Source organism: Diadema antillarum, unplaced genomic scaffold (genome assembly GCF_040938485.1).
Source record: "Diadema antillarum isolate AM-2024a unplaced genomic scaffold, OU_Dant_1.0 seq00000386_RagTag, whole genome shotgun sequence".
NCBI lineage: Eukaryota > Metazoa > Echinodermata > Echinoidea > Diadematoida > Diadematidae > Diadema > Diadema antillarum.
Window position 1 is genome coordinate 663,876 of NW_027271384.1, and position 26,208 is coordinate 690,083.

General features: G+C 39.8%; 1 protein-coding gene across 1 annotated transcript; it reads left to right on the forward strand.

The window, feature by feature from the left end:
* Positions 1 to 8: 8 nt before the first annotated feature.
* LOC139731898 (alpha-N-acetylgalactosaminide alpha-2,6-sialyltransferase 2-like) lies at positions 9 to 25,132 on the forward strand. The gene is made up of 8 exons (XM_071642773.1): positions 9 to 209; positions 709 to 877; positions 4,440 to 4,620; positions 9,890 to 10,028; positions 17,212 to 17,315; positions 20,586 to 20,669; positions 22,167 to 22,257; positions 24,720 to 25,132. Exons 1-8 carry the CDS (start codon positions 39 to 41, stop codon positions 24,891 to 24,893), a joined length of 1,113 nt encoding a protein of 370 aa, XP_071498874.1. The 5' UTR covers positions 9 to 38; the 3' UTR covers positions 24,894 to 25,132.
* Positions 25,133 to 26,208: the final 1,076 nt, after the last annotated feature.

A 26,208-nucleotide genomic window follows, 5' to 3' on the forward strand; every position in this document is an offset into this window, starting at 1 on the left:
GAGGAGAAGACACTGGGCAACATGCGCAGATCCCGGGCATGATTGGGGACGCCAACAATCCCAACCGCCTTCTGAATGCGTCGGTGTTGAGGGCAGCATTCGAAGAAATCGCAGAGGAGAACTTTCTTGTGGCCCCTGAGCTACCACTGGAGAAAGTGGTGGTCGAAGAGAGGAAATTCAGGCACGATGACCAGCATGAAAAGTACATGGTAAGCGTTACAATGAGTGCCATAAAAACAAAATAGTTTGGAATTTGACAAGTCCCTTTCTTTTTAATTTTCACTGTCTTTTTTGTTTGTTTGTTTATATGCTGTTTTGGTTTAGGAGACATTGTGTTTTGTTCCTTGTAAGAGTGAGGAGGGGTCTGTTTGATAAATTATTGAAGGAAAATGTTAAAATGTTCTTGTAACACTGCTGAGAAGAGAATTTTCAACTTTTTGGACCCTTTTTTTTTCAGTGAAAAGAAATTCAGTGGACAGGTTTACATGTATTCCCATCAGTAATTATTCTTATTCAGAATGTGTTTGGTTGTGTGTTAATTTATAAACATATGTATACATGTATGTATGTATGTATGTATGTATGTAAGGACATGATGTGTTCATATGAATGTTCATTTATGTCGGAATGATTTGCACAATGTTTTTCCTGTAATAATATGTGTAGCTTCTGAAATTATGGAAGTGTATTTCCATGATTGATTTGCAGAGGTGTCCAACGACAGTGCGGAAGAAACTGCTGAGTGACCCTGTCGTGGGTAAGAAGCTGGTGCCAGACATTCCCATCCTGATGTGGGACAAGCACTTCAATGCCAGCGAATACCAGCGGCTGACCCAGTTCAAGGGCATCAACGGTTGGAGAGGCACAAACCACACAGGTGGGTGGAACCTCACTGATACAGCCTCTGCCATCTGGCCGGTGGGAAGGGGTTAGGGGGAGGGGATCACATGGTTGGGGGGGGGGGCGTGAATGACACCTCTCTCTGATGGTGTTGCAGTCTCGCTTTGCCACCCTGACCAATTGGCTTGTGGAGCAGGCTCTTGTCTCTTTAGCCTCACAGGAGATCTCTGTGCGTGATTCCATTCCTACCCAGTGCATGAATCCAGGGGTAATGTTTCACCTACCATGTTTTCCATTCAAGCCAGGTGTAAAAGCAAGTTCTTGGCAACTAGGATCGATAATTGGGCAACTCTAGGGAGAAGGAGGTATACCTTAGTGAATATGTAAGTCCATGATTATTACCCCTGCCAAGGGAAGAGCTTATGTTTTTATCAACGTTGGTTTGTTTGTCTGTTTGCAAAATAGCTCAAAAAGTTGCAATTTGAATAAAACTTGCACTTAAAGTTGATGATGACACAAGGAACAGATGGTCAAATTTTGGTAGTGATCTGCAAATTTTTAATGGATTTTTGAAGGATTTTTGATCTGTTGGCATATAGGGTCGATGAACTTTGGAGTTCAATCTGTGCGTACTGGAGGTTTACATACGCGCACCAAAGCATGTGCTCCCCTCAGAGAAGGCACTGCACAGCTGGAAACTAATGACGTAAACAAAAGGCTTCTATATTGGGAAATTGGGGTGATTTTCAGCCTATGTTTATGGGTGGAATTGAGTTGCTTACTCGACAGAGGTCAGCTCTCTCCGTGTGCTTTTCTAGCTCCTTTCTGTTGTAATGATCGAAGCCTGTGGTAATCAACTTTTCATTGAAGTAGGTTAGAGTTAGTGATTGGTTTGTATACACATGATTCATTTCATGCTGAGGCTCACAGTATAAAAGTGTCAGCATGGATAAAGTGTGAACAAGACACAAAAAAGTTGTGGGCTAAAGTTGACAAACTTAGCCCACAACTTGTTCGCTGAAAATGACAAATAAGGACCAAAATGTGTCTTTTGTTTATGCAAGATTTGAATGTAAGAAAGGTGTCTCCTCAGGTTGATGTTTATGTAGTAGAAAAAAGACACTCATTCATCACTGTGCATACAGACTTAATGGACTAGGTATTGATCTAGCACCAATGAGCATTAGGGGTGTGATTGATCATTTTGAGTGTGTAAAGAAAAGAGCCTGCTGCTATTATCTGACAGTAGTTCCCGAGGTTACTTTCCCCTCTAAAACAGCCCAGATACGGTTCCTCCCTGTCCTTGACAAAAAATTACATTCATGGCTGTGGAAAATTTCAAGAGGGAGTCTCCAAACGTAATTGTCCCCGCCGAACGAGTTCAAGCAGGGGACTATGAAACGGGCTCCGTACGTGTGTGTGTCCGTGTGTCCGTCTGTCCATCTGTCCGTCTGTCCGTCCGTCTGTGCGTCCGTGTGTGATCAAAATGCACAATTTGCTACTTCTCTGTCATTTATGAGCTAATTTTGATTCTGTTTGCTTTATATGATAGCACTACATGGGAGCTTTGAAACTTCTACACAGAATTTCAGTTGTGACCTTTGACCTATATTGTACGTTTTGCTTCAAAATGCTACTCCTTCGCCATTTCTAACCCGATTTCGATTCTGTTTGCTTTGTGTGATGGCACTAGGTGAGGGCTTCAAAACTTGTACACAGAATTTTGACCTTTGACTTCTTTGACCTTTGACCTTGATTTTTGACCTATATTGTACATTGGCTACAAAATGCTACTCCTTCGCCATTTCTAACCCGATTTCGATTCCGTTTGCTTTATGTGATGGCACAAGGTGAGGGCTTCAAAACTTCTACACAGAATTTTGACCTTTGACTTCTTTGACCTTTGACCTTGATTTTTGACCTATATTGTACATTTTGCTCCAAAATGCTACTCCTTTGCCATTTCTAACCCGATTTCGATTCCGTTTGCTTTATGTGATGGCACTAGGTGAGGGCTTCAAAACTTCTACACAGAATTTTGACCTTTGACTTATTTGACCTTGATTTTTGACCTATATTGTACATTTTGCTACAAAATGCTACTCCTTCGCCATTTCTAACCCGATTTCGATTCTGTTTGCTTTATGTGATGGCACTAGGTGAGGGCTTCAAAATTTGTACACAGAATTTTGACCTTTGACTTCTTTGACCTTTGACCTTGATTTTTGACCTATATTGTACATTGGCTACAAAATGCCACTCCTTCGCCATTTCTAACCCGATTTCGATTCTGTTTGCTTTATGTGATGGCACTAGGTGAGGGCTTCAAAACTTCTGCACAGAATTTTGACCTTTGACTTCTTTGACCTTTGACCTTGATTTTTGACCTATATTGTACATTGGCTACAAAATGCTACTCCTTCGCCATTTCTAACCCGATTTCGATTCCGTTTGCTTTATGTGATGGCACAAGGTGAGGGCTTCAAAACTTCTACACAGAATTTTGACCTTTGACTTCTTTGACCTTTGACCTTGATTTTTGACCTATATTGTACATTTTGCTCCAAAATGCTACTCCTTTGCCATTTCTAACCCGATTTCGATTCCGTTTGCTTTATGTGATGGCACTAGGTGAGGGCTTCAAAACTTCTACACAGAATTTTGACCTTTGACTTATTTGACCTTTGACCTTGATTTTTGACCTATATTGTACATTTTGCTACAAAATGCTACTCCTTCGCCATTTCTAACCCGATTTCGATTCTGTTTGCTTTATGTGATGGCACTAGGTGAGGGCTTCAAAACTTCCACACAGAATTTTGACCTTTGACTTCTTTGACCTTTGACCTTGATTTTTTACCTGTATTGTACATTTTGCTACAAAATGCTACTCCTTCGCCATTTCTAACCCAATTTCACTTCCGTTTGCTTTATGTGATGGCACTAGGTGAGGGCTTCAAAATTTGTACACAGAATTTTGACCTTTGACTTCTTTGACCTTTGACCTTGATTTTTGACCTATATTGTACATTGGCTACAAAATGCCACTCCTTCGCCATTTCTAACCCGATTTCGATTCTGTTTGCTTTATGTGATGGCACTAGGTGAGGGCTTCAAAACTTCTGCACAGAATTTTGACCTTTGACTTCTTTGACCTTTGGCCTTGATTTTTTACCTATATTGTACATTTTGCTACTAAATGCTACTTCCGGCGGGGACATATATTACGCACCGCGTAATTTCTACTTTTCCTTGTTTTCTGATTGGCTGATGCCAGAAAGAATAATATTAATGCCAAGTTGTCAGGAACTCGCCTTCCAGTGAGTGCCCTGTGCGAAATATGTTTGTACTGTGAAACCATAAATTTTTTTGGTGCATGAAATGTTCACGAATTTCCTGAGGAGCCAAGAATTGTGAAATTACAATGCAAACAAAAGTTCTTGTCTGCACAATAAGCATTAAATGCCAGTGGCAATTTGCAAAAATTTTATACGGCATAAAAGGCCATTGGGTCCAATTTGCACAAATTTCATGGCGCAAATATTTCTGGTTTTATGTCATTTCATTACGGGTTTCCATCTTCGCTGTTTCCACCTCAGACATCCGCAACCTGCTGACTCAGCTGAACTCGCCGAACAATGGCTACATGTTTGACGACAGGCTGAAGAACGGAGAGCCGCCGCAAAGCGATTGCATCAGATGCGCTGTCATTGGCAACGGGGGCATCCTAAATGGCTCGCGCAAAGGAGCGGAAATTGATGCACACGATTACGTCTTCAGGTAGGCCTTGTCTCTGTCTTCTTACACTTTAAATATACCCGACTGGTTTTTTTATGCCTCCGCAACGAAGTGGCCGGAGGCATTATGTTTTCGGGTCGTCCGTCCGTCCGTCCGTCCGTACGTCCGTACGTCCGTCCGTCCCGTTTTGTTTTTGTCGATATCTCAAGAACCGTGTGGTGGTTTTACATCAAACTTGGTATGAGGGTATATCCTTGGGGGATAATACTTTGTGTGGATTTTAGGGTCACAGGGTCAAAGGTCAAAGGTCACAGGTTATTTTGTGAAAAAAAAAATTGAAATTTCATGTTTTTCTCCATATTTCGCAAATGGTTCAAGGTATCTTCATGGAACTTAGTATATATGCTTGTACCGATGGGCAGTGATTATCTAGGGAAGTTGGGGGTCATGGGTCAAAGGTCATGGGTCAAAGGTCAAGGTCAACTCCTCAAAATATCACTACTTTCCTAATATTTATGCAATGAATGAAGGTTTTTTTTTTTTTTAATTTGATGTATACGTGTACATGTATTACCCAATATATATTCTGTGGGTAGTTTCTTGCCAAAAGGTCAAAGGTCAAAAGGTCAAAGGTCAAGTGAAAGTGCTGAATTGCACTTTTTCCTCCATATCTCAAAAGTAACTCACTTATAGGTATCATCATGAAACTTACATATTTATGCATGTTCAACCTAACAGTGATTCTCTTTGGAACTGTGAGGTCAAAGGTCAGAGGCCAGGTTTAGATAATGCTATTTTCCCATTTGATACTGAAATTATACTTTTTCTCAATACCTTGAAAACTTACTCAATGCATAAACTTATAAAAGGGTCAAAAGTCAAGTAAAAATCATCAGTTCCCCAAATACCTGCACTCTGACATTTTAATCATTCATCCAATTGAACCTAGTTCTAGGAAAGTGAACATTCAGCACATTTGTGTCAAACCTGTCATTTTAATATTTTGCCAATTGTTTGAAACTGTCATCACACATTGTCAAGACATTGTACTATAGACCTATTAGGAGAACCATGCATTATGGCGGAGGCATATCAGTCGCCGTAGCGATATATCTAGTTCTGTTATCATCGTCTCTCGATGTGGTACCCAGTGGGACTCCTGGCATCAGCTATAGACAAGAAGGAATAAGGCCTTGGTTACAAAGAGTTTAAATGGAGTCAGGATAGGTTACAGTCTAAAGTCATACAGTATCGTGATTATTAGATAATGTTATACTCAACTTGTGTAGTCCTTTTCAGGGAATAATTCACCCGGTATTGCATAGCAATTTGCTATCCATTTTTACACCACTGCTACACAAGCTAACTTTTGTGTAGCAGTTTTCTTCCATAAAAGTGTACAGGATACCATTTGAAATATTGTTCATCAGCTGAAATTGCTCATCAAATCTGAGTTGGAAAATTATTCCCTGCCATACACTTCTTAGTGTTTTTTTCTTGTTATTCGACAAGTTTGGGTTATATTTGTATTTCACTTGATGAGGAGTCTACGACAGTTCATGTCAAAGAAGTGAATCATTACACAGAAAATAGAAAGGAAATTCCACATATTTTAATTTCTGTGACATAGTAAACGAACACTTGACATCGGTCATTTCGAAGGCAGGAAAAAAACAATTTATCCCTGATGCGTGTCAGTAACAGGTCAAGGGAATGAGCACTTTGATGAAGAACTAAAGTTTGTAAAATGTTCTCAATATTTTCTTTGTATTGCTCCACTACTATGACATCACAAACTGTTGTAACTTCTTATCTAGCAGTCGTCTGTTGAGAATGAGAAGGGCGTTAAGTTGTCCAGAACACTATGGGTTTAGTGGCAACTTAACGCCCTTATCATTCTCAACCGACGAAGTGATTGAACGTGGATTTAAGCAAAATTATACAGATTTGTACCCTTTGTGCACACTAGACATATCTAGGAATAAACTTCCCTTTAAAGAGAAACTCTACTCTATGAAGTTGATTGTAGTAAAAAAGTGGAGTTTGGGTATAGAATACTGAAAATATCATATATAGTGTAAATCAGATAAAAAGGAAGCAGTCCAAGTATTGTTTTAGTATTACAGTATCAGTATTCTAGATTCGTTAACAAAGGTGAATAGCAGGTCACGTTAATTTGATTTTTCTGCCACAAAGTCACATTCAAGTTTTTTAGCTCACCTGAGCCAAAGGCTCAAGTGAGCTATTGCGATCGCCCTTCGTCCGGCGTCCGTCGTGCGTCGTGCGTCGTGCGTCGTGCGTCGTCCGTCGTCCGTCGTCCGTCGTGCGTCGTGCGTAAACTTTTTACATTTTCATCTTCTTCTTGAAAACCCCAAGACCGATTTTCATCAAACTTGGCAGGTAGCATCCCTAGGGGGTTAGGAACTCAATTTGTTAAAATGGGCACCATGCCCCACCCAGGGGGCCCCCAGGGGGGCCCAAACCCCCCAAAATTAAGGAATCTGTAAAAATCTTCTTCTCTAGAACCAGAAGTGATAGAGCTAAGTTAATACTATGAGTTAGTACATTCATGACTGTAGTTTCAAGTTTGTTCATGGCAGAATCAGGGGTGCCCCCCTTGGGACCCAGGGGAGGGGGGTGGGGAAGGGTTCTAATGGGGCCTAAATTGTACATTTTCATCGTCTTCTTGAGAACCCCATGACCCATTTTCACCAAACTTGGCAGGTAGCATCCCTAGGGGGTTAGGAAATCAATTTGTGAAAATGGGCACCATGCCCCACCCAGGGGGCCCCCAGGGGGCCCAAACCCCCCAAAATTAAGGAATATCCGCAAAAATCTTCTTCTCTAGAACCAGAAGTGATAGAGCTAAGTTAATACTATGAGTTAGTACATTGATGACTGTAGTTTCAAGTTTGTTCATGGCAGAATCAGGGGTGGCCCCCTTGGGACCCAGGGGAGGGAGGGGGTGAGGAGGGGTCCTAATGGGGCCTAAATTGTACATTTTTATCTTCTTCTTGAGAACCCCATGACCTATTTTCACCAAACTTGGCAGGTAGCATCCCTAGGGGGTTAGGATCTCAATTTGTTAAAATGGGCACCATGCCCCACCCAGGGGGCCCCCAGGGGTCCCAAATCCCCCAAATGAAGGAATCTTTATAAATCTTCTCTAGAATCAGAAGTTATATATAGAGCTGAGATAATACTATGAGTGAGTACATTAATGACTGTAGTTTCAAGTTTGTTCATAGGAGATCCAGGGGTACCCCTCTTGGGTAGGGGGGGGGGGGGTGGTGGTTGGAAGGGTCCAAATGGGGGCCTGAATTGTACATTTTCATCTTCTTCCTGAAAACCTCATGATGGATTTTTGTCAAACTTGGCAGGTAGCATCCCTAGGGGGTCAGGATCTCAATTTATCAAAATGGGCACCATGCCCCACCCAGAGGGCCCCAGGGGGCCCCCAATCCCCCCAAATTAAGGAATCTTAAAAAAATTGGGCCCTTATTGTACATTTTCATCTTCTACTTGAGAATGCCTGGTCAAATTTTGGTAGAGCTGTGAATAATTTAGATTAGTGACTGCGTGAAAGGTGAACTTGCGATACTCAGGTGAGCGCTAGACCCGCGGGTCTCTTGTTTTTTTCTGCAATAGTTTAGCTGGCCCTTGATTTGATTGATGTGGTTGTTTGGGAAGCGCTTCCACGAATTTGTTCATCAAAGTGCTTGTTCAAACAGTATACTCTCTCTGTCTGTCGGTCACACACACATGCCTGTACACAGATTTAAGGGTTACCCTTCAAAGTTTGCTTCAAATTTTTTTTTTTTTTTTGTCACAGAGGGTGCATTTTTCCTTTTCACTTCTAATGCATCAGGTCCCCCAAATCCTGAGATTTAGAGGTGTATCTTCATCCTAATATGATTTACTCTTCATTGTTAGTAAAGGTTCATAAGGTGCAGACATCTGAAATTCAGAAATTTGATCCCTTTTTTTCATAACTTCTGCTCAGGTTGCAGAATTTTAAAAGCCTCTTCATCCCTATATCAATAACTGGATCATGAATTGGCAACAATTGTTTAGGAGTTGGAAGTTCTTTTTTCTCTCTCAAAGTGGCAAACATGTCTAACTGTTTTGTATAGATGTAATGAAGTTAGCCAGACCCATGTTAATCTTTCTTCAATATGATATGCAGTAAAATTCAGGATTGCCAATTTAATGGCGCTATTAAAAATATATAATTATGTCTGCAGCATGATTATCCCAGAACTTGACAGGTTAAATCATCTACTGGCTAGATTGTCTTCATTATGTTTGTTTGTTTGTTTGTTTGTTTGTTTGTTTTTGTGGGGAGGGGTCTTGACTGTGCATGACAATGCATACTTGCAAGAAGTGAAATATAAGAATAGTTGAATGGGAGCGCATTTAATCTGGTTGAGTATGTGTGTGAATGGTGTACGTGCAATCTGGACATACTGTACATTTGCTTGACTGCAATAGCATTATTTTCCTTTTAAAAAGTTTAATTCGATTGTTCATGCACCAGAATCATAATACAACATCATTGTTATTCCAATCATTCGTACACATATTTCCCCTCAGCTTTGTCACCAAGCATCCATCATTCCCTGAAGAAATAACAACAAAATGAATTGACTTGAATATGCACATAGATATTGTATTTATACTATAAACTTAGATTTTATGAAACTTAGTTTGAACATTGATGTTATAAACTTTGATTTGAACTTTGATTGTGTAAACTTTAGTTTTAATTTTGATTTTATGAACTTGAATTTTATAAGATACAACCATCTCTTGATTACACAGTGTTCTTAGAATTGTCACGCTTCTAGGATTGTTTCAGAGGCTGTGTGGAATGATCAATAGGTGAAAGAAATAATCTGAATAGAAATACATCCATTTCGTGTTTACAATAAAGATTACTAGTACTTCATGTTTGCTCTTTATATCATTCACTTCAACTTAGATATATTACAGTTAGCTGATATTGGAAAGACAAGGTTACCATAAAGGGACTTCAAGTAGATTCCCATAACAGCCCACCCCCCCCCCCCCCCTCCCTCCCTGCATCACAGATGACCTTAATAATTAGTGGGGGAAAAAGTCTATGGTGTTGATTAGAATCATAGCTAATGTGATTCTGGGTCAGGAAAATTGGCCTTTATTCTATACGAGACCCAAAGTTGATGTGGTAAATAGCAGAGCTTTTCCAGTAGTGTGACATGACAGTGGTATCGTGTGTTCCAGTAGCCTGGATTTTTACTCTTTTCTTCAACACCCCCGTAATGTGATACAGAGTCAACGCAGCGATTACCGACAGTTACGAGCAGGATGTTGGCAGGAAGACATCATTCTACTGCTTCACCATGGTAACGCTGAGCAATACGATGGCACTGAGCCGAAGAACGGGATTTCACATACCCAAAGGGGATGAGGTATGAATGAGGATTGCATGTGCAGTGCTACCATAAAAGTGGATATTTTCGCGCGACTAATTTTTCACGCTTGTCCAGATGAAATGAGTTTTGCATGTTTTAATTCCATGGAATCAAGACATCAACTACTGGAACATGGCAAGCAAAAATATTTTTGTGTTTTTATTTTCACGCTATTTTCTGATTACGCGAAATATGCAAAAATGTCAACATCGCAAAAATTTCCACTTTTACAGAATTTGTGAGTGACTGCTCATGTGTCGCTGTCATTTCTTCTACAGCTTTGCCATCTATCAGAGCAAGAAACAGTGTGTTTGATATTAACCCAACTGAGTACACCACATATTTCACAGGGTTTTTATTTTTGCGAATTTTGCAATTCCGGTGTCATTTTCAAATTTTAAAACATGTCAGAATAGCAGCTGTGATCCCGACATAAATGTGAGTTGAACAAATACATATCTCTTTCCATTGCTGTACCCCACAATCACAAATTTAGCAACTCAGAAAATTGTCAGAAGTCCTGATTTTTGAAAGGTTAGGACTCGCTCTTAAAGTAAGTAGCATGTAAAGTAGTCCTTGTCTGTCCACTTGTCAGTCAAGAGGGATATATTCCCTTTTCCCTTAATGTGTTAATGTGTCATCCGTAAGTTTAAGTAATGCTGAGGGGCTAGTTTTCCACAGACAAGACTTTCAAGGGAAAGTAAACCCAAAGAGCAATGTGGATTGAGTGAAAGCAGTAATATTAGTAGAACACATCAGTGAAAATTTGAGGAAAATCGGGCAATCGATGAAAAAGTTATGAATTTTTAAAGTTTTGGTGTTGCAACTGCTGGGTAAGGAGACTACTAGAGGTTATGACGTATGAGTGGACCTCAATATAAAGAAAATAAAAAGGGAATTCAATGAAAATTCATTTTTCATGAAAATTACACATTCCATCAACTTGATACTGACATATGTTAGGGGTAGCACTTATTCCCCCTGCTTTCTGAAAGCGGTTAGTCAAGAACTCTTTCATTTTGCTAGAAAAGTGAATTTTTGTGGAATTCCTTTTATATTTTCTTTATATTGTGGTCCTCTCATACGTCATAACCTCTAGTAGTCTCCTCATCCAGCGGTTCCAACACCAAAACTTTAAAAATTCATAACTTTTGCATCGATTGTCCGATTTTCCTCAAACTTTCACTGATGTGTTCTACTAATGTTGCTGCTTTCATTCAATCCACATTGCTCTTGGGGTTTATCTTCCCTTTCATTGTGGAGACTTGAATTAAACATTAGTGGTTGACTATTTATAGCATGAGATACCACATCTGAACAGCTAAATAAAGACTAAAACTGGGTTGATGGAGAATACACGTCAAGATTAAAATCAACCATGCACACACTTTACACCCGCCAAGATCTGTAGGCACACGCAGCGACTGTATGCTATGCTCATCGTGGGAGAACGTGCATGTGGTGCTCTGCGGTGTGCTTGTTAATCATGCAAATTATGTTAAATGTCATCCATGTCAGCCATGAGTAAGTGTGCACATGACAACTGAATGTTTAATGATGGCTTCAGCCTGATTGGAGGGATGTCAATACAGTCTGTGTCTGCACCAGTTATGTTTCTTTGAAAAGTAATCAATTACCGTAAACGTTGATATTTTCGTGCAAGTGATATTCGAACTCGGCGGTTCGAAATCAGGCATGTATTCTTTAGCTCTTGAAGTCATGCTGCGCACTTGTTTACTTGTATATTTTCATACAATTCACAGAAAAGGCGGAATCTGATTTGACATTTTCCTGCAAGGAAATTAATGTGCTGCCTGATCCATTCCAGTGTGTGGCATGCACAGAAACTATTTACTGCATCACACATGCACTCAGATGAACACTACTAATACTGTAGAAGTGGATATTTTCACGAAAATAACTCTTCGCACTCAGCGGGGTGAGAAGAGTTTCGCGTGTTTTTAATTACGTATAATCAAGACATCAACTGTTATAGAATGGACTTTAGAATCTCTGCAATCTGATTGGTCAATTGTCATGCATTGATTTTTACTGATCCACACTGAGCCATGCATCCGGTAAAATCCGAACGCATGGCTCAAGCCTTGTATAGTGTAGTAGGTGTACTGGATGCATGATTTGGAAAATGGTTGTATTTCATGAATTGACGGGCTCATTGTATAACACAAATGACGCACATGCCTATTTCGTGGATCATTGGGAATTGGATGCTCTCGTTTAACTTTGGAACAGTCTAAAACCCACTCGCTGCGCTCGTGGGTTTTAAACAGTTCCAAAGTTAAACTTGCACATCCAATTCTCACCGATCCACTTCGTCCTGTGCATCATTTGTATACTGGAACATATGGCAAGGAGAATTATTTGTGTGCTTTTATTTTCGCGCTGGTTTCTGGTTGCACGAAATGCACAGAAATGTCAACATTGTGAAAATTTCCACTTTTACAGTAGTATGTACTAGGGCACATGCATGCACCAGGGAGGTGTTACAGAGATGGAGTGGCAACTCTTCTTAATTCATGCAAACACATGTTTGGGTTCAAGGCGTTACAATGATATGTCTAGCATTCCAAGACGCTTTGAAGTCATGCTCGGCACCGCTCTATTTGCAAGACGAAGTTCGGAGACGAAGAACGCATTTCTTCTTTCGTTGAATTACAAGGTTTATTTCACCGTAAAATTTTAAATGAAATACTCGAATTGATTTAGAATAGTTGAGGAAAGAATTCATTATTATAAACATGTATTTCTAGTTTCTTCGTACTGCGCCAATCGAAATGAAATGAAATTAGACCCTAATATTTTTGTATAAATGCGCACATTTCCGCATGTTAGTTTTCTATCTTTTAATCTGGTATATTTTGATCTTTCAAATAAAGTACTCCGCTAAAGCGTGTTCCAGCGTGCTTTTAAACTATTTGCTGTTAAAATTGTCAGTTTTACATTGCATTTTGATTCGCTGCTCCAATTCAAGGTACACAAATTCATTGTTGCCATCACATTGAAAGAGAGAGCGAATTGCAGTAGGGGCAAGTATTTCTAGATGTGAGAGCGCTAGTCCCGATTATTGATGCTCTCCTTTGTCAAAGCACATGGGTAACACCTGTAGTTGAACGCATAACTTCTCGGCGGTGCCGCGCATGACTTCAAAGGAGAGCAGTAGTTGTCTCTCCTTCTCTAGCACCTCCCTGCATGCACACACACTGGTACCAGGGAGGCACTGTCACTAACGAAGCACATGATTCAACCAATTCAAAATGTCCAGAGAAAAATCACAAAGTTATTTTCGCAGATTAATTCATGCTAGCCAAAAGTAGTGCGAAACGCGCGAAAATTCAACATGTATCACAAATGTTTCCACGTTTACAGTAGGACATTTTGCATTATGTAATATTGAAGGTCAGTGTCATTGTGTAAAGTTCCATGTAAATTTCATGCACAGATTGCAGGGGGAAAAAAGACAGAAATGTGTTCATATAATCATACAGCTACATGTGATATCTTCGTTCATATTCGATCCTTTCTATTTATCACTATCTATTTATCTTTATCTATTTCTATATCTATCTATTCCTTTATCTATATCTATAAGTACATGTGTATGTAATATATTTATACAGGGCTTGACACCAGCCTTTTTCTTCAGTGGCCCATTTGGGCCACCAAAATTTGTAAAATTGAAACTTTACTTGTCCAAAAATAAATGTTGTGGCCCGAAATAAGAGGAAACATAACAATCCATTAGAATCTTTGTTGCCCTATTGGGCCACCAAAAGATAACCTTTTTGAAAGTTTGGAGGTGCGAAATAAAAAAGAAACGTAACAATCCATTTAGAATCTTTGTTGCTCAATCAGGCCGCCAAACATTAAACCTTTTGGAAAGTTTGGTAGGCAGACATCAAGTTTCAGTGGCCCTGGACCATGGTAGTTTGAGGTGTTTAATTCTTATCCAAGCCTCAGTAGATCACCTGAAGGGTTGTCCAGCCTTTCTTGCTGCAGCTTCTTTTGCTGCATGCAACATCCGGTAGTCTGGCCAAGAGGAAACAAATATATGATTTATGTCTGTCAGTAAAGATATTTTGCTGATGCTTTTTTTTCTGTGTGTGTGTGTGTGTGTTTTTAAAATAATCTTCATCTGAAGTACACTGCATGGCACTCCACCCAGGCAGTTCTGATTGTGGCCAAGTTAGCCAAGCCAACATTGAGAGCTTTCATGCACAATCTCAGTGAAAATGTATGCAAACACACCGTCATCTCACATGAGTGCCATGCTCAAATATGTACACACTTGTAGAGGATCTCAGTTTTTATGATTTTATTTTTATTTTTCTTCTTCTGTTAAGTCTGATCTATTATGTTGGGTTGGATGTTTTTTTTTTTTGTTTTTTTTTTTTTGGGGGGGGGGCAAAATGTTTGATCTTGTCAAGTAGGTGATCAAGAGCTTGTTCATTTTGCCAATTTGCACAGCGACACGTGGCTGTCCCCCCTTCTCTCCCTCCTTCCATAGTCCTCCATCAAAAAAAAAAAGAGAAAAAAATGCCAAAGGGAGGAAGCGGAAGTGGTCATTTGTCATGACTTTGCTTTGTGATTGAGTTCATCAAAAAGTCATGGAAGGCAGCTGGAAATTTTTCTCCTTATCAAAGCGAGCGTTGTCGAGTTTCCATGGAATTCGTCCACGTCAACACGGTTTGATATATCTCTCAGGTAGTCTTGTCTTTGTAGACACTACCCCCATGCATTTTTTGGGGGCCCGGCCCTTACAAGTTTAAACATTTGTTTGTGCATTTTGTTTTGTACTGTTTTTGTTTGTTTTGTTTGTTTGTTGTTGTTGCTGTTTTGTTTTGTTTTATTTTGGGATTGTAATGTTTTGTTTTGTTTCTGCTGAAAGGTATTCATGCAAGGTGTTGTCGTTTTTTTTCTTAGGCCGCCAATTTTTTTTTTTCAGCAAATATTCTCAGTTTGAGAGAAGCATATCTGAAAATCAATGACATCTTATTATAAGGAATATTGGCATACTCTCAACACGGCAGATGCTTCAACATCATTGTTTACTTTTGTGCCCCTTCCTCTATAATATTAAAGCACCACCTGTGTGTATTCAGGAGGGGTTTGAGCGTGGGATATTGTGTGTTCCTTTTTACTTTTACTAGACAGGGTCAAGTTTGCTTTAGCTGCGTAAACCTGCTTTTTCCCTTCTAAAATCCATAGTGTAAGTACGATCAATGTGTGCAAGTTCTTGTATGAAACTGCAAGTCTTGTTGATAGAAAATGGGACCAGAAAAAAAAAAAAATAGGGAAAAATTGCACTTTATGCAGGGTGCTGTGATAAGACAGAATGCTCTCAACCATATACACAGGGATCAACATTAAATTTATCCATGGTGGCTCATTTGGGCCACTAGAATCATTGAATTTGAAATGTTGGTGGGCCAAAAATGAAGTGTAGTGGTGCTACAAAAGGAAGCATAGCAATCTATTTTGAAATTTAGTTACCCACTCAGGCCAAATGATAAGTGTTTTGAAAGTTTGGTGGGCCAGCATTAATTTTTAGTGGTCCTGGGCCACTGCTAGCATTGAACTGTGCTACGCAATATACGTGGTAGTTCAACCAGTAAAGTCAATATTCACAGGGATGTTGTAAGTTTCTGCTGGTTTGCTAATTCCACATCATGCAAAAATCTAGGCCTCTTCTGACACCCTGTATGGTGCAAAAACCAGCTCATTGCCCACAGTACATGATTGTGCAGTCATTCTAGCGCTGTGATTTTGTGTTCAGACCTGAACAACTGCTACACGCTTAAGGGGTCATCTCACTGAACAGCAAATGTTTGCAAATGTTTGCAAATGTAGCAAATTTTAGTGAGTTTTAGGTGTCATCAGGGTTTGTGAATAGTTGCATTCAAATTTTCGAACAGTTGCAATCAGGTTTGCAAACAGATTTCATTGTCGCAAACAGTTTTTTTTTTTTGCAAAGAAAATTTGAACATGTTGAGAATTTCTTTGTGACAAGTTGCGACAAAGAAAACTTTTTGCAACAATGAAGACTGTTTGTGACTTTGATTGCAACTGTTTACAAACTTGATTGCAACTATTTATGAACCCTGACAAGAACTTATATTTGCTGTGTTTGCAAACATTCGCTGCTCAGTGAAATACCTCCTTTGCCAATGCATAGACAACAGGCAGTGGTATCGGGCTGTTGAATTCAGCAGTAGGTAATGTGTATGCTGCTAAAATATGTCGCTGTGTGTTCTTACACGGCTTTGGCCATTGGTGTATGTGGCAACGTACATATTGCCACATCGCAGATGCCACAAAGCCTCCCTTTGCCATTCTCTTGGATTTGATGTAAATACTGAGAGGCTCTTGTTTAAATTAATGGATTTGTAGCTGGCAGGAAAAGCACTACTTTTCTGAGGGACGCAGCCCCCAACAAAATAGTGTTATTTCTACTACTATGGAATCCACATTTCAAGGATGGCGCAAAACAGTGCATGAGATATTTGGTTTTTGTCTATCCAATAATAGAAATGTTGAAATCTATGGTTAAAATATAAGAATAGTTTCACTTACCATTATTTTCACTCTAACTCCAATCCTGGTCACATATGATTCAGTGTTACGCAGTGGACACAATTTACATACATGTAGTGGTCTATGAGGCTGATACCAATAGCACTGTACACATACTATCAATGAAAAACCAATGATTGACTGACTATCTATGATGATATTCATGGTATAGTGCACTATACCATGAATGCTGTCATGGTATCACACACTTTTCTCCATCTGCATTTTGTTTCAACAGTATTAACATCATACATTGTAGCAATGTTATATTTGATCACATGATGCTACGTGTTGTATGTAGACAAATCACTGGACCGGCTTTCATTAAATGAGTGATAGGACTGCAGAATTAGGGCCATACTGACAAAAATTCTGCCTTTCCAACATATTACATCAAACAAAGCTTGAAGACACAAAACTTTTCAGTAATACAATGTATATTTTATAAGGGAAATGACATTTAAACTGTCTTATGTGTACATGTATATTGCACATTCTGGTAATTTGCAGGGGTATATTTTTCTTTTCCAGTGTTATCATTTGAATGATATCCAAACACAGTCTGCTTTGCCCACTCTCTCTCCCACAGAAACTACGATATCTGTTCTTTGCCGACAGTGAGTGGACGTACACATACCTCTCAGCGGTCCTTGCTGGAAGAGATCCGCCCACGAGTGTCGGGAGGTACCACAGGTATGTTGAGGAAAGAGATCATATATGAACCATTAAAGGTACTGTTTACCATTGGGAGCAGTGATTTGTAAAATGTTCCAGTTATCACATGTGGTGCATGTGTGTAGGTCAGTTGTATCACAAAACATCCTACCATACGAAAATTTTGCAATAAAGCCAAAAGTATAAGGAGATATCACCATTTTTCTCACTAAACCATAACTGGAGTTATGGTGTAGTTTAGAAACATTTTTATTCAAGGTATTTCAAACAATTTCTATATTTAACAATACTTAACATTGATTATACTGATTCAAATTTAGAACTATTTTGAAGCACTAAAGTTGGGTTTTTTGTTTCATCTGCAGATGGTAAATAATGCTTTAAATTTTATTAATTTTGCAGTCACTGATACATAACTTGATAGAATTCAGTCATTTGGTACAGCTTCTTTTCTAGTGGAGCAACTCCTTGTCAACCTCATTTGATATTTCTCAGGTCAAGGGTCAAATATCGTGTTGAATTCCTTAATAAGTGCTTGAATTTGGTATCTGAGAAATACAACCATGTATACATGTGAAAGTGGAAGCAGCGAAAGTGAATGTTGCCACACATCAAAGTCTTGCACAGTGTGATAACAGCTTGACAGTTAATCCTTGGAAGAGTTTACCTGTCTGTTGTCGTACATGCTACATTCTGCGGGAGTCATACAGTGATGTTTTTGGCAGCAGTTCATTACGTGTACTGAAGTTGACAAGTGAAGCAGGTAGAGCATTCCTCATTCTACACCCATGAATCAAGTAGACATTCCAGGGTTGCTTTGTAAACTTGACGTCCTTGCTCGCAGTGCCAACCGCCAGCCATATAGGAGATAATCTCTTTGCCAATGCACCGAAGGTGAATTGCTTGGCGCGTCACCTTTCAGTGATATCTGTGGAACAGGTGGCTCGGGGAAATTGTCCAACAAAGACTGGCATCATCCACAACCATATTTCTCTGTTCAATGTGTGCCAGGATACCTTCAAAATTATCAAATTGGAGCTCTATCCAAATTCATGATTTTTGCATCCAGTTGTTTTTCAAATAATTTGAATGAATGCCCAGTACTCTGCTGCTTTAAAGAATGAGAACCACCACTGGTTATCAGGCAGAAGCTCGATGGTCTAGTGGATAGCAACCGGGAGGTTGCTGGTTTGAGTCCAACCGGAGAATATGTGCCAATGATTTAAAAAATAAAAAAATTAAGCTGTGGCTCCTACTAAAACACTGAATACTACTACTACTACTACTACTTATTCGAGGGCATGTACTTGCTATAATATGTACTTGCTTCAGCCGATGCCAACTCGGGTTCCATAAACAAAGTTGCGCCTCCAAACCTCTCTATTTAACATGACTGTCCGTAGGTCATTAATGCTTTCAAGGCCTGCATCCTTCTTCAGGACACTGATTAAAGTGGCCTTACGTCTCCCTCGTTTTGCAGTTCCCTGTTTAGGTTCCCAGAGTACGAGGGAATTCGCAGATAGCTCAGGGTGTCGCACACAGTGTCCCGCTAATCGCATCCTTCTCTCACGCACTTTGTCAGACACCTTTGGCAATGTACCATACAAGTCATCATTTCTAACGTAGTCACTCCATGACACATTAAGGGCTATCCTGAGCATGCGTGTGTACACTCCGTCCAATGCTTTCTCTTGTCTGGCTGTAAGTGTCCACGTCTCTGCTCCATACAGTAATACAGACTCAACTGTTGTGACAAAAAGTCGCCGTTTTATGTCGTCGCTAAGCTGAGATTTCCACACTTTCCTCATACTGTGCAAAGCATTCCATGCGTGGCCACGTCTGATCCTGATGTCTTGTTCTGTCGAGGCAATCCAGGAGCCCAGATACTTGAAGTCGTTCTTCACATCGAGTACTGCGCCGTCTAAGGTTGTGATAGTGGTATCGTCGATATTAAATGCCATCACCTTTGTCTTCTTTGCATTGAGCCGTAGACCAATCTTCTTGCACTCCTTTTCCACTGCAAATAGCAGCTCCCTTGCCTTTTCAGTTGTATCTGATATTAAGGCAATATCGTCAGCAAAATCAAGGTCAGTGACCATTACGGGCGGAACACGACGGCTTTGACGGGGCACCAATGTAAATCCAAGCTCCTCCTCCTTGCCATTGATGGCAAGCCTCAAAGCATAGTCAAGGGCTACGATAAACAGAAAGGGTGCCAATGTGTCTCCTTGAAGTACCCCAGCCAGTATTTCAAAATACTCTGTCTCTCCATCAGGCGAGCACACCTTTGCATGCGTCTTGGAGTAAATGACATCAATCGCACGAACTAGTTTCTCAGGAATGCCATAAGCGTTGAGAATCTCTAGGAGCTTCCCCCGATGGATGCTGTCAAAGGCCTTCTTGAAATCGATAAATGTGATCACTGCAGGGAGGCTCCTATCTCTCACTCCTTCAAGTATTCTTCTAAGTGCTAGGATCTGTTCTACAGTCGATCGTTCCTGTCGGAAGCCATTCTGGGAGTCCCTAAGCAGTGGATCAATGTAGGGTCTGATGCGGTTCAAGATCATTCTGTTATATGTTTTGGATACTACTGAGCTCAGACAAATCCCACGGTAGTTGTCAGTCTGGGAGAGATCCCCTGACTTTGGTACTGGGATGATGTTAAGTGTAGACCACTGTTCCGGCTGGTCCCCATCCTCATATGAGCGGTTGATAAATTCTAAGATAATATCATCCACAGGAACATATTTCAGAACTTCAGGGACTACCCCATCCTCCCCACTGCTTTTGTTGTTCTTCATTTCTGCTTTAGCCTTCGTGTACTCACTCATCGTAAACGGACCATCTGGTATGGGAAGGTCACTAAAAATAGGTGTTATTGGTTCATTACTTTCTAGAAGCTCAGGAGGGTTGCCCAAGAGGTTCTTGGAGTGTGAGTACAAGGTCGCAACTCTCTTTTCTGCACTTTCACCTCGAATCCTGACAGACTGAGATGCCTTTCGTCCGGAGATGTCATTGATGAGCTTCCAGCTCAGTCCATATTTTCTATTTTCATGTGCTTGCTCTACTTCAGCTATTTGCCTACGCAATTTTCCTGATCCAGAATTGCATATGTTCTGTACAAGTTTTCCCTTGTCCTTGCATATTCTTCTCTGCTCTTGCCATCTTCACCCTTGTCTGCGATGAACACTGAATAGTTGCTGTTAATTTGCGTCAATGTTTGGCAACATGAGATCAGGAATTATCTGTTTTCCTCTCCATCTCTTTCTTTCTCTATCTTGACAACAGGAAACCACCTGACTTTCCAAGGAAGTTGACAGCTGAGAATGTAAAGGTCCTTCATCCAGATTTTGAGCGCTACCTGAAATGGAGGCAAGTAGCTAATCTGACTCTTTGATTTTAGGAATTTTCCCCTCCCCCCTTATCCTATTCCCTACCCCCCCCCCCCACACACACACACATACAGCAATTGAAACCAATCACTTATTCCTCATGGCAGTATAAAAGCAAGCAAACAAAAATGGACAGAAATTAGCAAAATAGTAATTAATGAGAACTCTCAAAGAATCAAAATAGAAAGGCTTGTTTGGTAACACAAGTATACACTCATGAATAGCATTTGAAAATTCTTGTTTTATCTGTTTGTTTGCTTAATTGTGTGTTTGTTTGTCTGTTTTTCATTCTAGCTCCGGCAGGAGTCACGGTTTCTGTTCTACCTGTTCGAATATTACATTTCATATAATCAAAATATTAACTTTAGCTTCTTTCGGGGGTAAATTTTGAACTTTATGAAATTATTAAAGGGACTGTACAGAATTGGTTGAGGTGAGGATTCAGCTTGTAATGTTTTGTGAGATATTTAGAAACCACTCTATGAAATGTTCAAGAGCATACAATTCTAAGGGGAATCAAAAGTTTATTTGATGAAAATCGGTTTTGAAATGACAGAGATATCTAAGAAAAGGTATAACCAAGAGATCTAATAAAAGTCACGACCTGTCAATTTTATTAGGATCGCTTTTTTAGATATCTCAGCCATTTCAAGGCCAATTTTCATCAAATAAACATTGAATCCTTCTTGAAATCACATGCTCTTTCTAATTTCATAAGAGGTTTCTCATTATCTCACCAAAAATGTTATAAACCTGAATCCTCACCTCACCCAGTACTGTACAGTCCCTTTAAAGTATTATGAGCCCAGGTGCATGTGAAAGAGAGAGCAAGAGAGAGAGAGAGAGAGAGAGAGAGAGGGGGGGGGGGAATGAGGCAGGAAGAGGTAAAGTATTGAAACCTGAAACTTCATTAACTGTTTTAGAAGCATCAGTTTTCTTTTTGTGTTGATTACCAGGTATATCTCTCGGAACTCGACTAGCATAAAATCAAAATTATGGCAGTGTTCAGGCACTGTTATGTCACTGGCCATGCTTTACCCTTGATTAAACAGCACGCCATCCAGTCGTGCATGTGTCAACTCCATCTATTTGGTTTTTCACCATTTCCTTTCTATTCCTGGAAAGCCATGCTATTGCAGGTGTTGATAATGGTTTAGTTTGATTTTGGAAGTCTGCTTGCAAGACAGAGTAATAAATAACTCTAATAATTTGCAAACAATTTGTAAAATGACACCTCCTGTCTCAACCTGTTAGCAAATATTTTAGATTACCTTAGGCATGCATGTTGAATCCAAGCTGGATTCATTTTGATTAATTTATATAGACCCCTCTTAATTTATCTACAACATTAGTGTATAGACCACTTCTGTAGCAATCTTTTGTGAGTTATTTTCTCCATTTCCATATGCGTGCGTGCTCTGTCTTTTTATTTGGGTCATCCAAATAATCTTCCCATTGTGCCAATTACCTCTTCCAGTTGGGTCAATTCATCGGCCCAGCATAAAGACGTTCACAGGCCAACAACAGGTGCAATTATGCTGTTAGCTGCCCTGCATACGTGCGATGAGGTAAGGCCATGGATGTTCTAGTTGTTTTTATGTGTGTGCATGCATACATGTGTACGTGTGCCTGTGCGAGTCTGTCCATCTGTCTGTACTTTTGTTGCTGTGCATCTATCTATGTACATGCATCTTTGTCCATCTGTATTTTTCTGTGAGTCTGTATATGCGACTGTATATCTGTATCTGTCTGAGTGTACGTGTCTGTCTGTCTGTTTGTATGTGTGTGTATCTGTTTGTGTGTCTGCGTGTGTCTCTGTATGTGTATGTCTGCCTGTATCTGTCTGTGCATGTGTCTTTCTGTGTCTCTTCCTCTGTGTCTGTCTGTGAATCTGTGTGTCTGTCTGCCGGTCTGTCTGCAAGTGTATCTGTCTTTCTGTGTGTCGACCTCTGTGTCTGTCTGGCTGTGAGTCTTTGTGTCCATCTGTCTGCCTGTCTGTGCTTCTCAGTTTATCCAGTGAGTTTGTCTGTTGTATCAGATGACCGATAATGGCCATTACGTTTCAAAGCTCTGTTGTTCGTCTGGCCAGCTGTGGGCTAAATTGATTGCCAATTAGCTCTGACCTCCTTTTACTGGGTACAGATGTTGCAAGCCATCAACAATAGCTATCTGATCTTGCTCTTGCTCTTCACTGCAGCATTGTCTCAGGCTGCTTTAGATGATTTACACCTTCTGTTTATTTTCATTGGCCCTGTATAAGAGTACATTAGATTGATGTCAATTTTAGGTGGCTTAACCCTAAAAAGACTGGGGGGGGGGGGGGGCCTAAAAGGCCCCCCCTCAACTTTTTGTGCGATTACTTGGCAACGCGCATTGCTTTCACCGCGACGCTCTTTGACTTTTTTCTTTTGAGTTTCCCGCACACTTTGACACCAAATTTGTGTTGCCCGGGGGTATGGTTCTGATGTTATGTAACTTTTTGTACGTGCAAATCGGACTGAAAATGGCTCCAAAATGTGATTTTGTGTACAAAGTGAATGCAAATTGATATTTTTCACATGGTTCATATAAATATGCTTATTTTTACTCTCAATGGCTGAAATCAATTTGTTTTAGCAGTATTGTTCTTCAGAAATGTCTGACATAAAATTTTGCTGAAAAAAAGACAAAAACAAAAGGTCAAAAAACAGAGAAATACATAAGAAATTCATAAAACATTGAATTACATAAGAAATTAATTTTGATACCAATTTTTTTTTTCAAGTACATTTGCTAAGAATGCCACAAAGAGTATTTGGACCAAAAATTTGCACTTTTAGAACTTTATTTACTGATTTATAGCAAAAAGTCTGATTTTTGCATAAATTAGCATAATTAATTGATATTAAATAAAAGAAGACTATTTTGAAAAATCTAATTATGTGATCTTGTAGATTACATCGTACACTACCATTTTGCAAATTTTCGCGGTGATCGCGCGATCCACGGCCGAGATCTCAAGGGGGGCCCTTTAGGCCCCCCCAGTCTTTCCAGCTACCAAAATACCCCAGTCTTTTTAGGGTTAAGTATGAAATATTGAATAGAATAATATGAGGAAAGAAATATCAGGTAAAATAGCACCCTTGTGGTTTTGATTTTAGAATTTTACTGAAAATGAAAATAATTCAAAATTGATACAGTAATGTAAATGAGATCAAACTCTATAACATGATACCAAGAATTCAGTACCCCCCCCCCCCCTCAAAAAAAAAAAAAAAAAAAAGATAAAATGATAATGCCCGTCTGGTTCTCAGCCAACAGTATGGCATTATGCTGCTATTTAAAGGACAAGTCCACCTTCATATACTTATGGATTGAGTGAATGCAGCAATATTATTAGAACACGTCAGTGAAAGTTTGGGGAAAATCGGACAATCTGTTCACAAGTTATGAATTTTTAAAGTATCTGCGCAGTCACTGGAACAGAGTGACATATTTGAGCAGTGATATCTCTGAGTGGTCATTAGTAATGGTCATTAGAAAAACCACTGGGCATGTTAGGCAAAATGAAAGACTACACCTTTTACATGATTGCATGCTCTCAACCAATCATTTGATTATAATCCATATCACCATTTTATAATAGCAATAATAACATCACCATCACCACTATCTATTATTTTCATCAGTACATTACCAATACATATACCAATGCCACCATCAGATGAAGTGTGGTGGATATTTAAGGGGCTTGCAAGGGTTTCTGTGTCCAGTGATAGGATCAGGGCTAATGCATTAATACTGAATCCTAATTTATTGAGTGAGCATACGTTGTAGACTACTCGCACTTTTGTCGCAAGAGTGGCAAGTGGCATTTCCCGGCCCAAATCAGATAATTTTGCCATTATCCTCCAAACTTGATTAACCCATTGCTCCTTAAAATCTGGTGTGCTCTTTATCATATCTATGGGACATTACCCACATCTCAGAAGCTATGGGTTAAAATGATGTTGACGTTTTGATTGTCACATTGTTTCCATCTGCAATGCAGGTAAATATCTATGGCTTTGCCGGCAGCTACAGTGAGTTCAGTGAACACTATTATGACAAGACCTACTCAAAGCATGTAAACTACGCAAACCATGACAATGGTGCAGAGAACAAGCTTTGGGACCTTCTCGATCAGAGAGGCATTATCTCGCTCTACCGGCGAGAAAAGCCCTAGATTCGTGCCAGCGGTGTCTCTTCGGTGACGACTGGGCGCGCGTGCCTTGACAAGCCCCTAGTTGAGCAGCTGACGAAACTCCATTGTTCCTGGCATTATGATGAGTGATCGAACAATTCTGGTGGCGAACATTTGTGCGGCCGCCAAACCTACCACACGGAGCCTTAACAGACACACCAGCACTTCAGACGTACAGGTATTCAATTGCCTTCCGAAGGAGGTCCAATCAAAACAGCATGATCAAGGCAGGATGCCTGCGTGTGAGGAACCCCAGGGAGGGGCTATGATTGTCACGGATGCAAGCCCCTCATCCAGGATGTCGTCAACAGGGTCCTCTCAAATAATTTGCCTCATGTCTTCTTCTGGACCCATCAGATGTACTGTATGTGACCTTGAAATACAGGAACCCACAGGAGTCTCACAGGTCAAATTTCCATCAAGTCTGAAGAAATGTGTTTTGTGTCAACCTTATGATTTTGAAGAAAAAAAATTGCTATGTTCAGGAGTTATCAATCTTCCTTATACAATTATTTTGATCTTAAGCTTAAAAGCATAGAATTGAGGGCGAGTATTGTTTGGTTTGCTTAGTATTTTTACAGGGTTTGTTGACCTACATTCTTCAGTCTGATTTTGATTGTCTCCAATTTCTATTCTTGAGGCATGCGAGTCAAGTGTGTGTACATGACCACCCTACGAAAAAAAACAAAAACACACAAAACAATAATTTTTTGAAGAGAAGAGTCACCAGCAGCATTTATATATTAAAATGGTCATGAAAAGAATTTGCATGAGAAGTTTCAGGACAATGTGATTGTCCCTTCCTAGCAATCGATCAGAGTTTAATATTCTTTCATTGCATGAGCAGAATAGAATAAAAATGGTTCAGTGTGTATTTATAAAAGAGACCCTTAACATAAAGGCCCTTATTCTCAAAAGTGACATCCTTGAAGGTTGGGTTTTTATGTCGCTTACCTCTTCTCCATAGAAACATCAAGTTTTAAGCTAGTTATGCCAATGACAAAAGAAAAAGAAAGTGAAATTTGTGATAATCTGACATCAATGAAAAATTCTTAGTGTTTGTTTCATAACGCCAGGTCACATGTTCCTCTGTAGTTGCCCATTCTCAAGGGTCCTGTTTTTCAAGTGACCAGTGCTGATTGTAAGTTTGCATAATTACGAGTGCCATAGCATTGACCAATCAGTTTTTGACTGTGTGTTACAAATGTCCCTTTCAGTAAAAGACAATATCTAGTGGTAATGACAATCCAAAGTATAATCGTGATTATGATGTTGAATGAAGTAAGTCTTATGAAAA

Excerpts from the sequence above, each read along its gene's own strand:
- LOC139731898 (XM_071642773.1), top strand. The coding sequence starts at position 39 with ATGATTGGGGACGCCAACAATCCCAACCGCCTTCTGAATGCGTCGGTG. Across the intron at positions 10,029-17,211 it reads ACATACCCAAAGGGGATGAG|AAACTACGATATCTGTTCTT; the intron begins GTATGAATGAGG and ends TCTCTCCCACAG. Across the intron at positions 22,258-24,719 it reads CCCTGCATACGTGCGATGAG|GTAAATATCTATGGCTTTGC; the intron begins GTAAGGCCATGG and ends TCTGCAATGCAG.